The 16,100-nt window shown below is 41.1% G+C and overlaps 2 protein-coding genes across 5 annotated transcripts in view; one reads left to right on the forward strand and one right to left on the reverse strand.

The window, feature by feature from the left end:
- Window positions 1–16,100, forward strand: part of MCPH1 (microcephalin 1) — a 237,573-nt gene that overhangs the window by 140,452 nt on the left and 81,021 nt on the right.
- ANGPT2 (angiopoietin 2) overlaps window positions 1–16,100 on the reverse strand; it is a 71,810-nt gene that overhangs the window by 28,345 nt on the left and 27,365 nt on the right. For 2 of the 4 annotated variants that reach the window (XM_077811575.1, XM_077811573.1), the window contains 3 exons: window positions 11,694–11,815; window positions 3,773–4,005; window positions 733–860 (listed from right to left, as the gene is read on the reverse strand). In XM_077811575.1, the coding sequence (XP_077667701.1) occupies window positions 733–860; window positions 3,773–4,005; window positions 11,694–11,815 (483 nt within the window). Of the gene's footprint in view, window positions 1–732; window positions 864–3,772; window positions 4,006–11,693; window positions 11,816–16,100 lie in introns of all 4 variants that reach the window. The other 2 variants (XM_077811574.1, XM_077811572.1) reach the window with 1 other exon arrangement.

Consider the following 16,100-nt stretch of genomic DNA (forward strand, 5'->3'; position numbering starts at 1 on the left):
TGGACCCCTAGGGTCAGAAGCCCTAACTGCGCCCTGTGCCCTGACCTCCCCTCAATCCCTGAGGCTGCAGCCCCGACTTCCCCTTGGTCCACCCTGGCTGAAGTCCGTAATGTCTTGTTCAGAGTTATGGACCATTTTGGAGTTATGGACAACCTCCATTCCCAAGGCGTCCATAACTCTGAGGTTCTACTGTAGTTTGTCTACACTAGCGTTCCTTTGTTACCTCCTGCGTAGTCCCACCCGTGTTATCAAGGGTACTTTTTTGGGGGGTTTTGTGTTTTGTTTCCAGAGAATAAAGGTTAGTGTAGACCAGGCCTTTTACTTTTTCCCAGGCAGTTATGCTGTGGCATGTGAGCTGTTGCACATACGCAGAGCTGTTGTGTTGTGTATGTAACAGAGATATGTTGAGGCAGAACCTTACGGTATCAATAGCATTAGTTTAGTTCTGTACTGTTCATGTGGAAATGAGGGGTGAAATCCTGGCCCCGCTGAAGTCAATGGTAAAACTCCAATTGACTTCAGTGGGCCCAAGATTTCACTTGAAGTGCTTTTTTCCCCCACAGAGTTCAAACCAAGTAATTCAGCTGAAATAATTTCCACATGGACAAGTGATAAGCTGCCATTAGCAAACATGAAGAAAATATTAGTTTAAAAGACTGGTTACCCAATTTGGATTTAAAATATCTTATTTGCTAGATAAATTAGAGTTGCAGACTTTGGGGAACACGCTACCTTTTTTTCTTCTGCACTATTAGGAACTGTTAAGGTGTAGATTCCACTGGTTGTAAGTCCTGATTTGAAAGCTTCGGCACAGTCTTTGAAACGGATTTGTTCTTCTTTAGCCACAAAGTTGTTCTTGGCTGCTAAAAATGAAATAAAGACATTGAAGGGATATAAAAATAGATAAATAGCTCTGAGCTCAGGTTCTTTTCCGAGAGAAAGTTACCATGATGTAATAGTAATTAATCATGTAATGAAGTAACGGTATATTGACTTTGCAGTCCTGAAGTAGGTTTCTTGCCCTGCCCCTGCTGGTGGAAAGCACCAGAGGAAATTAGCTTAACGTGCTAGTGATATTTTGCTTCTTCATATTCAGATACAAACATACCTGCTTGACAAGTATCAATTCCTTTATACCTATTTGCATGCTTGAATGGAATAACATAGGCATATTTTTTCCTTCAGTTGCGCAGTTTCAACTCATTAGAGAATTTGATGCTATCTGTATTACAAACTGATTACTAACATGTACAAAGATATCTGTACAACTATATGCCTTTGTGATAATCTTATAAGTGAGCAAATGTCTTCAGATGAGCAAGATGTCTGAATCATAAACGAGCTTTTTCTTAAACTGAAATCAGTTAATACAGTAGCTTTTGATGGGGGCAAATGGAGCTGGTCTACACCAGAAAGCATGTTCTTTTTGATGAATTAGAGTTCAAAAACATAGCCTCTTAGCCAGTACAGCAGTATGTCCTTTGCTTGCAGAGATGGGTCTCTCCATAGTATACACATATCTGGGGTTATCCGTAACTGTTGGTCAGAAGTTTCAGCTAGTGTGCAACGTACAGTCTCTGCACTCAGCATGAATGCTTCTGTGTGTTCAAGGGTGAAGCTGAGGGCATTCTCAGTGAGGGTTCCTCACTTCTGGAATTTGTTGATGTAAAAAAAAAAAATTACATCTGTGCCTATGCTTGGCCATGTTTTAAAGTGCAATCTAAAATGTATCTTCTTGTTTGTTGATAGAGGGTTTGGAATTTCCTGGCATTTAGTCGACTAGCTGATATCTATATTTGACCGTTTTGCGGTAGATACTGTGTTGGGGCAGTAGAATATATGTTCCCTATTTTTGATTCAAAGAGAGGCACGTGCCCACACACTACAATGGTAAAAACCCTGTAAATGTGTGTAAATAATACCTGCATAATTTTTTATTATTTTCAGCTTGTTTATCAATTTACCTGCTTACATAGTTAGTTTACCTCAAATATAAAAAGAACACATTCAACTTTATAATTGCTTTTCCACACACTATTGTTTGTAAGCTAGTTTAGAAGCTTTCCCTGTTGATTTTTTCTTGTTGGCAATCATTATTTTTTCCGCTCCAGGTTTAATGGTTCTGTAGCCAACATGAGTTTGACTTGCTTACTTATTTGTTCAGTAGCATAACAGATAACATCAGCAGGAATGTGCACAGCTTCAGGAATGATATTCAGTGAGATACTATCAGGTGCTATAGGGCTAAAGTTTGAGGGTTGTTTTCTTTTAAAAAATTGACAATCCTAGATATGTCTTCAAGATTTTTCAAAAAACAATGTTTTCTTATTTAAAAACTAATTGCTTGCATTTGCAATCAGACTTTGAAGCATTGTGCCTAGTCTTGAGAAATGCAAAGAGAAATTACTACAAATCAGCTAAACTAGACTGTTTTCATTACTTTCTATATTGCATTCATCTTAGATAGAGAAACAGAGTAAAATTTTAAAAATAAGGTTAGATTTTTAAACTTTTACTTTCAATAATAAAAGATATTGGTAATTAAGGAAAAAATCTAAACATAATTTGAATGTCCTTTTTAATTGCTGTGGCAGAGCCAGCATTTAAATTTATATGTTCCTTGGTTTTTTGGTGGAGTCTACAAAGTTGGTGCCAATGTTTGTTTATTAAAGAAAATACTCTTAAACAGTTTTAATTTTAATTTAACAATAAATATTTAGAATACACTGGAAATTCTTTTTGAGCTGCAACTTTTCAGATAGGTAAAAGTATAGGCCCAAACCATTTATGGTAGCTAAAATTTGGGTTCTGGGGAGATTGTTGAATTGAGAATACTGAAGTGATCCACACTTTCAATTGTACGGAAAACATTTGTTTTAAATTGTGCGTGTGGGGCGGGTAATTTCAGACATTATAAATTTAGAGGCTATGCATGCTGCACTGTATTCTCAGCCCCTGTCAACCTAAAGAACAAAGATTCTATAGTCTGTCTTGGAAATAATTTGCATATAGCAATAAACTTCAGCATCTGGTCAATGCACCCTTTCCCAAGTACTGGTAAGGTAGGATGTGGAGTGCACAGATCTTGCCAGCTATGGTTAGCATAGGTGGGTGAGGCTGGGGAATATCAAGTGCTGAGGTGAGTGGGGTATGTGGGGAGGGGTTGGGAAGTCTGGGTGGAGTTGTCAGCCCATGTCTGTGGGCTGGGGTCTTGCTTGAGGGAGCCTTGGCCTAATATTGAGCCCCTCTTCTTCAGCTGCCTATCCTGGCTGTTCCTTCCTTGCTCAAACCTGGAGAACTGAAAGGAGGAGACCGAGAGGTTGCTGGTGCCAACAAAGCTTGTGCCCACAGTGATCCTCAGGAAGAGAAACTACAACCCCTGGTGGCAGCCCAGCTGGATGTGCAAGGATCCAGCTTGGATGAGGGTTGTTTGACAAAGCTGCCAGATGTTTGTGCCATGTTGAGACTGTGTGCCACTTGGCATCCCTGTTGAGTTTGACTACTGGGAAACGAATATATGGGGTATTTGTTTTGTTTTTTGGCCGGGGGGGGGGGGGGGGGAAGGGTTGTGATTAATGGGCTTACCTCTTCAGGATAAGTCTTAAATTGTATAGCGAGTCAAACGATTAACTGATGCAGGATTTTAAGACAATACAATACATAAAGGCGTTTTTGAGATTCTAAGGTGGGGAGAAGATAGAACAACATGTAAGGATACATAAAGTTAGTGAGTGCTACTCAGCTGATATAGTAGTGTTTATACTTCACTTACAGTTTGGTGTAGCTATCATAGTAAGCAAGTTGTGAACAGTCTCCATCAGATCATGTTGCTGTTTTTGCAGAACTGAATTGTTTACCGTAGCCGTGACTAACTGTTTCTCTAGTTCTTCTATTATAGAATTTTGTCTGGATACTAGTACTTGAAGTTGATCTTTTTCATCCTTGATTGACTGAAGCTGAAATGTGTGCTTGTCTTCCATATCAAGGACTTTTTTTTCTAGAAAGCTAATAAAAAAAATATAATTAGGGTAAATTCAGCATTTCTGTGTTTTTAGCTGAAGACTATTAAGCCTGTTATAGAAGTTATTTTCCATTTTAACATATTTTTACTCTGACTTTTTTTCTAAGTGGATTCTGCAGAGAATGTTATACATGCAGTGTCATGCAGAACACTGTGAACTGTATTTAGTTTGACATATGCTTTGTTTGATGCATTACATAACTATAATCGTCCTAGTAGTCAAATAAATGAACAACCTATAGTTTTTTCGTTGTTGTTTTCGGACACTCTATAGTATGCTCCATATTGCTAGTTCATACACCATAACAACTCTTGCGTGTTCCACAATACTTCAGTAGTATGAAGGGAAAGATATTTTTCTTTCTGGACTTGAAAGAAAAACAATCTCTCTTGAGGGTAGTAGGAGAATCAGACATGAAACTGATTTAAACCTAGAGTAACTATTCTTTATGGTTATTCAAGTGTCGCGAATAATACTACTTTTCTCTTCAGTAATTTAAGGAAAAGCTAGCCTCGGAGACCTTTATCATTAGAATAAGTGACCCATTTAAAAATCAAATCTATTCAACTTTCTATTTTCTCTCCAGTTTTTAAATAAATACTTCTTTGGCCTCAACAAATATAAATTGGTTCTGACTGTTATGTTTGGGAAAGCTATGAATATACAGTTACCTAAAGTGTGCTTGCTACTTTTTCCAGCATTGGAGAGGTAGATGGTTAAAAGGATGTAACTCGTTCTGATGCTGGTCAAATCTTTAGTAGTGTTTATTTAAAACATAAGACTTTTGAGTTTGGTGGGTTTTGTTTTATTTTGTTTTTTTTAAGCGATAAACTGAATGCTGGAAAATTAAGAAATAATACTTCCAATATTCAGATCATTCTTACATGTTTCAGTAATGATGTGGTGATCTCAGGTCTGGTAACTGTAGTCAAAAACTATAGTGACATTTTAAAATTTAATATTTACTTTATTCCCATTGGATAAATATTCTTGTTTGTAGAAAGCTGGTAGATAAAGTCTTCAGGAAGTATACACAAATATAACAAGGCAGTAAACACATATCAAACCATGTCTGTCCAACTTTCTTTCTGATTGAAAAATATGATTTTGACGTAGACTAAAGTATTCTGCTATTGCTGCTTTTAGATTCATGTCCAAATTGTTTACTATTTGAAACAAAAATAAACTTCTGAGGCTTGACAGTTATGCTTCATTCATATTAGAAACTAGTTTTGTCCCCCTTGTAACATCCTTCAGAGATGATTAATATGACAATGTGGTGAATGAAGGTGGTTAAGCAAAAGCTATCGCACCTTTGCTGGCCAACGATTGGATATGGAAGAGGGCAGGGATAATGGCTAGATTTTAATCCTAGCTTTCAGCAAATTGAATGGTTGGGAGCCTGGGGCCTGAACAGGATCATCTCCTCCACAATATAATGGATTAGAAATGGTAGCAGTAATCTTTGGCAGTGATCTGGCTGTGCACCTGGATAGCCCTGTGCAAACGGACAACAACACAACTTTACTTTTAGCTGAGATGAGACAAGGTTTGATTGGGTTAGGCTGGATAGTAAGTAGCTGCAAGCCCCATTCCAGAGCCTGGCAGCTGCGACACAACGTCATCCAAGATCGCCTGATCAGAACCATCCTGCCACCCGTAGGGAAGGTTGCCGTGAACTACACCATCCCCGGAACCAACAACCAACTGTAACCGGACATCGTCATCACAAATGAGAACCGGAAGATGATCATCGTGGTGGATGTCACAGTGTCCTTCGAGAACAGGACCGCAGCCTTCCACAACGCCCGAGCTCGAAAGGTAGAGAAATACACCCCTCCGGCCGAAACCTTGAGCGCTAAGAGTTACCAGGTTCAGACACATGCTGATCATCAGAGCCTTGGGTACATGGGTCTCCAGTAGCCAGCGAGTGTCGAGAGAATGTGGAATCAGTCAACGCTATACTCGGCTGATGCGGCAACTCATGGTGTCTGACACCATCAGATGGTTGAGGGACATCTACATAAAACACATCACTGGACATCAGCAATACCAGGAGGGATGAGCTGGAGTTCCGATGAGAAATGCAGTCGGTAAAGTATCTGAAATACTTCCCTGATAGACTGTACTTTCTAAATGGACAACCTACCCTAAATTCTCAATTATTGAGGGACAATCTTCGCTCATCGATATATTTGCTTTCCACAACCAACTCTCTGTACAACTTCTCGCGAGTGATGTACCTGAATACTTGGATGTTAATATCTAAACTGTATTCTTAAATTTATTCATCTAAATTTGGGTTATTGCTGATTATGCACTATATGTATCTTATGACTTTTAAAACAAACTTTGTATTTGTGGATAAACTAAGCAATATATCCAGATTTACAGACACTCTTTTCTCAACCGATGTATTATATCATTTTTTAACACTAGCTCTAATAAAATTTTTTAAATCTGTCCTCTAATCCTGTGTCTAGCTCTGGTGGGCCTAGAGAAGAATTTGTATCTTGGTTGCAGTTAGCAGGTTCAGAAAGTTTGTCAAGAAGTGTTCAATTCTGAGAAGTAATTTTGACTCTACCTGGAAAACGCTTCAGTGCCAACTGTTCTATAAAACTCAGGCCTGACAAACTCACTACTACTAATGCACCACTTTCATGGCACTGATTCATAAACGGTGTTTTGTAGGGTATCAAATGAAAGCTGGTGACATACTGGTCACTAATATCTGTGTAAAATATATGTACTGACACTATATGAAGAATTATGTATACATTCTGAAAATGTTTTAAAGTCTGTATCACAGCAGAGTTAGCATGCAGGTTTTCTGCCAGACCCATATTCGCCTATCCCTGTCTCTCATGTAAATTAAGCATAGTAAACAAAACACAATGGGAGCTGTGTTTGCATTCCATGTTAACAGAGACTTGTGAAGTCAACAGGAAAGGAGTAGACAGGAAAACAAGCAGTGGGGGGGCGCGGGAAAGAGAGAAAAGAGTTTTATCTGGTGGTGCACTGCGAAAGGATATACTTCAAAGGTTTACTGGACTATCACTGGTGGACAAGTAAGACATTTTGTTATGAGTCACTGAGGGAGAAAATGGAAAGGTGCTTTTTACATCCATGAATGGCCAATCCCAGCCACATGGGTTGGTGACGCTGGGAAAGATTGCTTTAGGTGACAAATTACTTTAGACAGGGATTTTAGCCTGTTAAAGTTAAGTTTAGATGCTAATAACCATGTTATACTTTTGGTTTGTGTGTAACTATTTTGTTTCCAATACTCTTACTCACTACTCATTTGAATCTTTGAATTCCTGTGCTCTAATAAAATTATTCTCATTTTTATTATAAATATGTTTCAGTGCTGTGGTATTAAGCAGAGTGTGAATCCTCAGTAGACTCAAACAAGCTGAAGTATGCAGTTCCCTTTGGGGACAGCAAACCTGATCATTTCTGTGAGTGTCCAGTGACAAGAATACTGCAGGGGATGATTTTAGAGGGGTTCAGATGCTGGGGTATATCTTTTGTTACCCGCAAGGCAAAATAAGGCTAGCAGAGCCCTGAGGAGATTATTTTGGTGGGTAACAGACTTGTGTTGTCAGGGAGCTGATGAGCAGTTAAGCACAAGCAAGTCTCTCTCATACTGAGGCAGGGAGGGGGAGTAACAAGGTAACTCTGTCTTGGGCACCCCAAGGAAGTGTCACTGTGACTTAGGCACTTAGGAGCCTTTTGGTATGTCTACACTTAAACTGCTACAGCAGCACTAGTGCTGTCTATATCAGGGTTTAGTTCAGAATTTTTCATACCCCTGAGAGATACAGCTATGCTGCTATAAATTCCCAATGTAGACCATCCCTATGTCTCACTGCAAGTCAGTAGGACTTAGGCTGCTAAATGCCTAGTCATTTTTGATGATCGGACTTAGGAGTTTAAGTCACTTAGGGTAAACTTTTCAAAAGTGCCTAACTCAACAAGAACAATCTCTTTTCACATAAAGATATCACCTGTGACTTCCCAGGACTGTTTAACCAAGATGTGGTTTCCTGTATAACATAGATTAAAATCTTTTAAACCTAGACATCTTTACTTAGCTGTGCCCTTTATATTTAGGCTGGCTGGTGGAGAGAAGGTGCAGCCAAGCTTGTGTGTCCTGGCCCTGCAGTGAGCTCAGAACTGATGCTGGCCAGCTGGGGCTTTCGGACCCTGCTGGACCAATGGGCTCTGCAGACCATGCAGAAAACAAGGCTCGTAAGATGGCTCTCTGCCTGTCGTCTTATATGTATTGGATTGAATAAAGCTATGGCTTTTTTATCCAAACAAGTGTGCCAGTCCGTTTATTAGTTGGCTACTGTGTCTCCAAAGTAAGATACCATTCTAACAAAGGATCTATGTATTCATTATGAGAACTGTCATGACATGACAGTTGTTTGGTTTCCTCTTTAAATGCAACATTTCTCTTGCAAAACAATGGCATTAAAATGCATTGCTGAGCCCATTTCAGCTCCTTTCTAAATAACATTCACAGAGGCAGAGGGAGAGGTATGACAGAAAGTGAGCAGGCAATAGATTGGGCATGTGTGGCAATGTTTTTATATGCAGTATTATCAGTCCTAGGATATTAGAGAGACCAGGTGGGTGAGGTAATATCTTTTATTGGACCAACTTCTGTTGGTAAGAGAGGCAAGGTTTTGAGCTACACAGAGCTCTTCCTGAGGTCTGGGAAAGATACTCAGTGTCGTAGCTAAATAGAAGGTCAAACATAGTTTAGCATGAATAGTTAGCATGTATTCTAAGGGACCATTGGAGATGAAGTGGCCAGTTACATCACTCTAATCATAAGACAAAGAGTGGGTTACAGATTGTTGTAAGACCATGATTTTTAGTAACTAGCAAAGTTATGAACATAGGCTCTCTGGCTCATTATTTGAAGGTGTTGTGCGGGTTTCCTTTGAGGATGAGGACTGAAAGGTCAGATATAGAATAGAATCATAGAATCATAGAATATCAGGGTTGGAAGGGACCCCTGAAGGTCATCTAGTCCAACCCCCTGCTCGAAGCAGGACCAATTCCCAGTTAAATAATCCCAGCCAGGGCTTTGTCAAGCCTGACCTTAAAAACTTCCAAGGAAGGAGATTCCAACACCTCCCTAGGCAACGCATTCCAGTGTTTCACCACCCTCTTAGTGAAAAAGTTTTTCCTAATATCCAATCTAAACCTCCCCCACTGCAACTTGAGACCATTACTCCTCGTTCTGTCATCTGCTACCATTGAGAACAGTCTAGAGCCATCCTCTTTGGAACCCCCTTTCAGGTAGTTGAAAGCAGCTATCAAATCCCCCCTCATTCTTCTCTTCTGCAGGCTAAACAATCCCAGCTCCCTCAGCCTCTCCTCATAAGTCATGTGTTCTAGACCCCTAATCATTTTTGTTGCCCTTCGCTGGACTCTCTCCAATTTATCCACATCCTTCTTGTAGTGTGGGACCCAAAACTGGACACAGTACTCCAGATGAGACCTCACCAATGTCGAATAGAGGGGGACAATCACGTCCCTCGATCTGCTCGCTATGCCCCTACGTATACATCCCAAAATGCCATTGGCCTTCTTGGCAACAAGGGCACACTGCTGACTCATATCCAGCTTCTCGTCCACTGTCACCCCTAGGTCCTTTTCCGCAGAACTGCTGCCTAGCCATTCGGTCCCTAGTCTGTAGCGGTGCATTGGATTCTTCCGTCCTAAGTGCAGGACCCTGCACTTATCCTTATTGAACCTCATCAGATTTCTTTTGGCCCAATCCTCCAATTTGTCTAGGTCCGTCTGTATCCTATCCCTCCCCTCCAGCGTATCTACCACTCCTCCCAGTTTAGTATCGTCCGCAAATTTGCTGAGAGTGCAATCCACACCATCCTCCAGATCATTTATGAAGATATTGAACAAAACCGGCCCCAGGACCGACCCCTGGGGCACTCCACTTGACACCGGCTGCCAACTAGACATGGAGCCATTGATCACTACCCGTTGAGCCTGACAATCTAGCCAGCTTTCTACCCACCCTATAGTGCATTCATCCAGCCCATACTTCTTTAACTTGCTGATAAGAATACTGTGGGAGACCGTGTCAAAAGCTTTGCTAAAGTCAAGAAACAATACATCCACTGCTTTCCCTTCATCCACAGAACCAGTAATCTCATGATAAAAGGCGATTAGATTAGTCAGGCATGACCTTCCCTTGGTGAATCCATGCTGGCTGTTCCTGATCACTTTCCTCTCATGCAAGTACTTCAAGATTGATTCTTTGAGGACCTGCTCCATGATTTTTCCAGGGACTGAGGTGAGGCTGACTGGCCTGTAGTTCCCAGGATCCTCCTTCTTCCCTTTTTTAAAGATTGGCACTACATTAGCCTTTTTCCAGTCATCCGGGACTTCCCCGGTTCGCCACGAGTTTTCAAAGATAATGGCCAATGGCTCTGCAATCACAGCCGCCAATTCCTTCAGCACTCTCGGATGCAACTCGTGTGGCCCCATGGACTTGTGCACGTCCAGCTTTTCTAAATAGTCCCTAACCACCTCTATCTCCACAGAGGGCTGGCCATCTCTTCCCCATTTTGTGATGCCCAGCGTAGAGTGATTGCTTTGTGGAAAATGTTCACCAGTAGATGATATGGTGCTTTTGTCTTTGATCATTTTCCTGTGTGAGTTCATTCGAGAGCTTAGTGATGATCTGGTTTTACCCATAGTTGTTGGGGCATTTAGTGCACTGGATGAGGTATGCCGCATATAATAGGCATGCATATAATCCCTGGATTGTGAAAGGCTGTGTTGTGGGGGTATTGATCATTGTAGCAGTAGAGGAATAGCTGCAGGTTTTGCATTTGTTGTTCTGGCAGGGTCAGGTGCCACTTTCAGTTGGCGTGTCCTGGTCTGTTTTTTTTAGTCCTGGTAGTGCTTTTATTTGAGTCCTAAAGAAGATGTCTGAGCTTCTGCACATTTATGGCTTCATTGCACACAATGGTATTTCCTTTATTGGTCATGGGGAAAACCAAACCATCAAACTAAAAATGTTGAATTTAAGAACAATTTTGTAGTGCACAGAATGGAAATCACTACTGAAACAAATCAGTTATCCAACATTAATCCTTAACATTGCATAATAGAATGTGTAGCTAATATTAATAGTTGTATACAAAGACAATGCAGAAGTGAGGGTTTGTATTTATAATAATACATTTACACTTTGAGGAGCAAGAATTCATGAACAAAGCTAATCATTTATAAAATTAGTGGGTTCTAAAAATTTCAGTTTTTACATAATTTTTCTTTTGAGAATGTTTTAGTAGATGTTTTTTAAAAATTACTATTTCAGTAGAAAAATGGTAGAATAGTTAGGTTGAGACTTAATTTAGGCAATAATACCACCAATGACAATTTGTATAAATTGGAGAATACAGAGGTTCCAGTGGGGTTTTTTTGCTCTGCTCCTCTCATTCCAGCTTTATTATTTTATGCTTACCAAAATAAAGGATTTCCCCTTAGTATTTCTTAATTGAGTAAAGGTTCTGTAAGTTGGGCACAACCACTGAGGTATCATTTTGGAAGAGAAATGTTTTCATGCAGGAAAAAAATATTAAAAGGACAATTTAGTACGCTGGATAGGAAGAGCTATCTTACCTGTTTTTTTCTTGTAACTTAGTTATTTCATTGGTTTGATCTGAAATCTGCCTTTCTAATTTGTTGGTTGAAAGAGAATGTTCCAGAAGCTGAAGTTCAAGTCTCGTTGTCTGATTTAATACCTAAATAAAATAAATAAATAAATCAACTTTGAAAACCCAGACTAAGTTTTTTTGGCTAGTTATAATTTAATCCTATTCTAGAGTCACTAGTTATCACATGTAGAAAATAAAATAAAAATATATAGTTTGTCATATAATCTGAAAGATGTACGTATGCATGCATACGTATACTGATTTGGGCATGAATACATTAATTAGGAGTATAATGGAAAATGCTCAGAATTACTGTCGTTTTTTGTTCGACCACTAAACAAATGCATCATAATTTATATTTCCACTTATCTTTATCCTGAGGAATGTTTCAGTGGTGGTTTTCTAAGCCACATTTGTGATTGTGTTTCAAAATTACTTTGTCCATTAGCTTTCTAATGAGGTAGCTGAGAATCAGTATTTGAAATGTATTTACTCTTGGGGGGATTCTGCATGACTGCGTGCCCTCAGAAAATGCCCCTCTCTCGCCTCTTTCCACCCCCCCTCGCAGATTTCCTGTGTTTCCCTGAAGAAAGCAGCTTGCATGGGGGGAGAGCGGGAGACGACCATGGTCACAGTTTGGGGGGGATTGCCCCCCTCCAAACAGAAGCAAGGCATGAGGGGGGGCACAGGGGTTACATGCCACTGCCACTCCTCATTCTGCAAACGCAGAGCTGCCCCGATGAAGGAGGCTGTGTCTGTGCTCCACTGGCTCTGCAGCTGAACACCACCTCTTGGGTCCTAGTGCCGATCGTGCTCCCCTTCTGTGTGCTGGGAACCTTCCTATTTTCTATGCTGTGCAACAGTGAGTGCCTGTGGCAGAAGTGGGGAAATGAGAGAAGCGAGGTGGGGGGAAGAGACAGTGGGGAAGGAAGGGGAGGTGGAATAGGGAAGGGGGGAGGGAAATATGGGAGTGAGATGGAGCAGAAAAGGGGATATGGGGAACTGCGGGGGGAAGCGGGAGCCAGACATGCCGCATCCCCTCGGCAGCAACTGGGGCTCCCCCGTTAAACAGGCCCATCAAACCCTCACCGTGACAAACCCTACCCCCTACGCCTGGACCCCTTTGACGAGCCCCACCCCCCAACCAGCTGCACTTGGACCCCCACCCCATCAAGCTCCACTCCCCCACCACTCAGACCCCACACCCAGTCCCCCCCGCAGAGTCCCAACCACCTTCACCTAGATCCCCTGCAGAATTTTTAGGTGCAGATTTTTAAATTTTTTGGCGCAGAATTCCCTCGGGAGTATTTATTGTATTTGCTCTTTAAGAATAATTTCCTATGTAAGATTCTTGCCATTCTGATGTGAATATATAAAGCATTTTCTTTTAATATGACTGGGTGAAATCCTGGCCATGCTGAAGTCGTTGGGAATATTGCCTTTGACTTCAATGGGACCAGAAAGTCACGGGTGTCTAGAAGTGAAAAACATAATTTGGATTGAACTGTTTACCATGTGACCAAATTTTTAAGAGAGTCATTCCATGGTTTCAGTTTTAGTAAATTATTTCCTTATCTGAGTTCCTTTTTATTCAGTAATACATCTACTACTGAAAAAAACAATAGTATTGTGATGTGGCGTGGAAGATTGGTTTTGCTTTGTTACGTTACATTCTTGTGTGTTCTCTAGACAATGTCAGTTTTCTGTTTTAGAATAGCTTTTTTTAGTTCATCAGAATTTGGCTTTAGTTGACAGGAAGAATTGATTACTCACATCCTTCATGTTAAACAGTCATTCAGGACATGATTTCACACTTAAGTGTAATTGAGAATTATTGCCAAAGAATGAGTGTCCTTGAGAGAGCAATTGTTTGGTTAATCTCCATCTGTTATTAATTAAGCTTTTAACCTACTCAACAGTAATTTCAGAGAGAGAGAAAGAAAGTTGCAGTGACAGTCTTTTTCCTAGCTGGGTAATTTCTGTGAAGACTTTACTGTGAGTGAATACAAATATTTTCTCAGCAAGTGAAAAAACATGGGGATCCGTGAAAAATGGTGGTTCTTAGTGATAAAGCCATAAAGATGTATTTAACTTGTTTCTGAATGGAGCCATCAGTTTACCATACAGACTCAAACAAATATATATTGTAGGTGACAAATTACCTCTTCCAAGTAACCAGATAATATCTATAAATAGCAGTATGTGCTGTGAATATTTCTTAGTTAATATTTGTACAGTACTTTGAACATATGAAGCATAACATAAATGCTAAATACTTTAAATATCTTCTATAGAAATACATATCTGAATTTGCTTACCGTGTTAAAAGAAGTTACAAAATACACAATGCCATTTTACTTCAATCCAGGATTTATCCTTATATATCTTAGCTCTGGTCTACATTACAGGGTTAGATCGAATTTAGCCGCATTAGGTCGATTTTATAATGAATGCGTCTACACAAGCAACCCTAAAGGGCTCTTAAAATCGACTTCTGTATTTCTCCCCGGCGAGGGGAGTAGCACTAAAATCGACCTTGCTGGGTCGAATTTGGGGTAGTGCAGATGCAAATTGACGTTATTGGGCTCCGGGAGCTATCCCAGAGTGCTCTAATGTGACCCCTCTGGACAGCACTTTCAGCTCTGATGCACTAGCCCAGGTACACAGGAAAAGCCCTGGGAACTTTTGAATTTCATTTCCTGTTTGGTTTCAGAGTAGCAGCCGTGTTAGTCTGTATTCGCAAAAAGAAAAGGAGTACTAAGTGAGCTCTAGCTCATGAAAGCTTATGCTCAAATAAATTGGTTAGTCTCTAAGGTGCCACAAGTACTTATTTCCTGTTTGGTGGGTGTGGCAAGCTCAGCAGCACAGGTGAACATGCAGTCCCCCTATAATCGCAAATGAGCTCCAGCATGGAGCGAACAGGAGACACTGGATCTGATGCTGTATGGGGAGAAGAATCTGTGTAGGCTGAATTCCGATCAAAAAGAAGAAATGCTAATATATATGCCAAAATGGCACAGGGCGTGATGGACAGAGGTTACAACAGGGACACAGCAGTGTTGCATGAAAGTCAAGAAGCTCAGGCAAGCCTACCAAAAGACAAAGGAGACAAATAGTCGCTCTGGGTCAGAGCCCCATACATGCCAATTCTATGATCAGCTGCATGGCGTTCTGGGGGGGGACCCTACCACTACCTCACCACTGTCCGTGGACACCTGCAAGGGGGGAGTCTCACACAACCGGGAGAAGGATTTTGTGGATGAAGAAGAGAAGGAGGAGTAGGAGGAGGAGAATGAACAGCAGGCAAGTGGTGAATCCGTTCTCCCCAGCAGCCAGGACCTTTTCATCACCCTGAAGCCAATACCCTCCCAAGGCGGGCTCCCCGACCCTGAAGGCGGAGAAGGCAACTCTGGTGAGTGTACATTTGTAACTACAGTACAGGGTTTAAAAGCAATTGTGTTTAATGTTTGATTTGCCCTGAAGAATTGGGATGCATTCACAGCCAGTACAACTGGAAAATTCTGTTAACATGTCTGGGGATGGAGCGGGAATCCTCCAGGGACATCTCCAGGAAGCTCTCCTGGAGGTACTCTGAAAGCCTTTGCTGAAGGTTTCTGGGGAGGGCTGCCTTATTTCATCCTCCATGGTAGGACACTTTACCACGCCAAGCCAGTAGCAAGTAGTCTGGAATCATTGCAGCACAAAGTGTGGCAGCGAATGGTCCTGGGTTTTGGTGGCATTCAAGCAAGATTCAGTCTTTATCTTCCTGTGTTAGCCTCAGGAGAGTGATATCATTCATGGTCACCTGGTTGAAATAGGGAAATTTTTGTAAGGGAACAGTAAAAGGAGTCCAGGAGAGCTGGCTGTATTTCAAGGAATCCCTGTTGAGGTTACAGGGACAAACCATCCCGATGTGTCGAAAGAATAGTAAATATGGCAGGCGACCAGCTTGGCTTAACAGTGAAATCCTAGCGGATCTTAAACATAAAAAAGAAGCTTACAAGAAGTGGAAGGTTGGACATATGACCAGGGAAGAGTATAAAAATATTGCTCGGGCATGTAGGAATGAAATCAGGTGGGCCAAATCGCACCTGGAGCTGCAGCTAGCAAGAGATGTCAAGAGTAACAAGAAGGGTTTCTTCAGATATGTTGGCAACAAGAAGAAAGCCAAGGAAAGTGTGGGCTCCTTACTGAATGAGGGAGGCAACCTAGTGACAGAGGATGTGGAAAAAGCTAATGTACTCAATGCTTTTTTTGCCTCTGTCTTCACGAACAAGGTCAGCTCCCAGACTGCTGCGCTGGGCATCACAACATGGGGAATAGATGGCCAGCCTTCTGTGGAGAAAGAGGTGGTTAGGGACTATTTAGAAAA

This window comes from Eretmochelys imbricata, chromosome 3 (assembly GCF_965152235.1).
Source record: "Eretmochelys imbricata isolate rEreImb1 chromosome 3, rEreImb1.hap1, whole genome shotgun sequence".
Classification (NCBI taxonomy): Eukaryota; Metazoa; Chordata; order Testudines; family Cheloniidae; genus Eretmochelys; species Eretmochelys imbricata.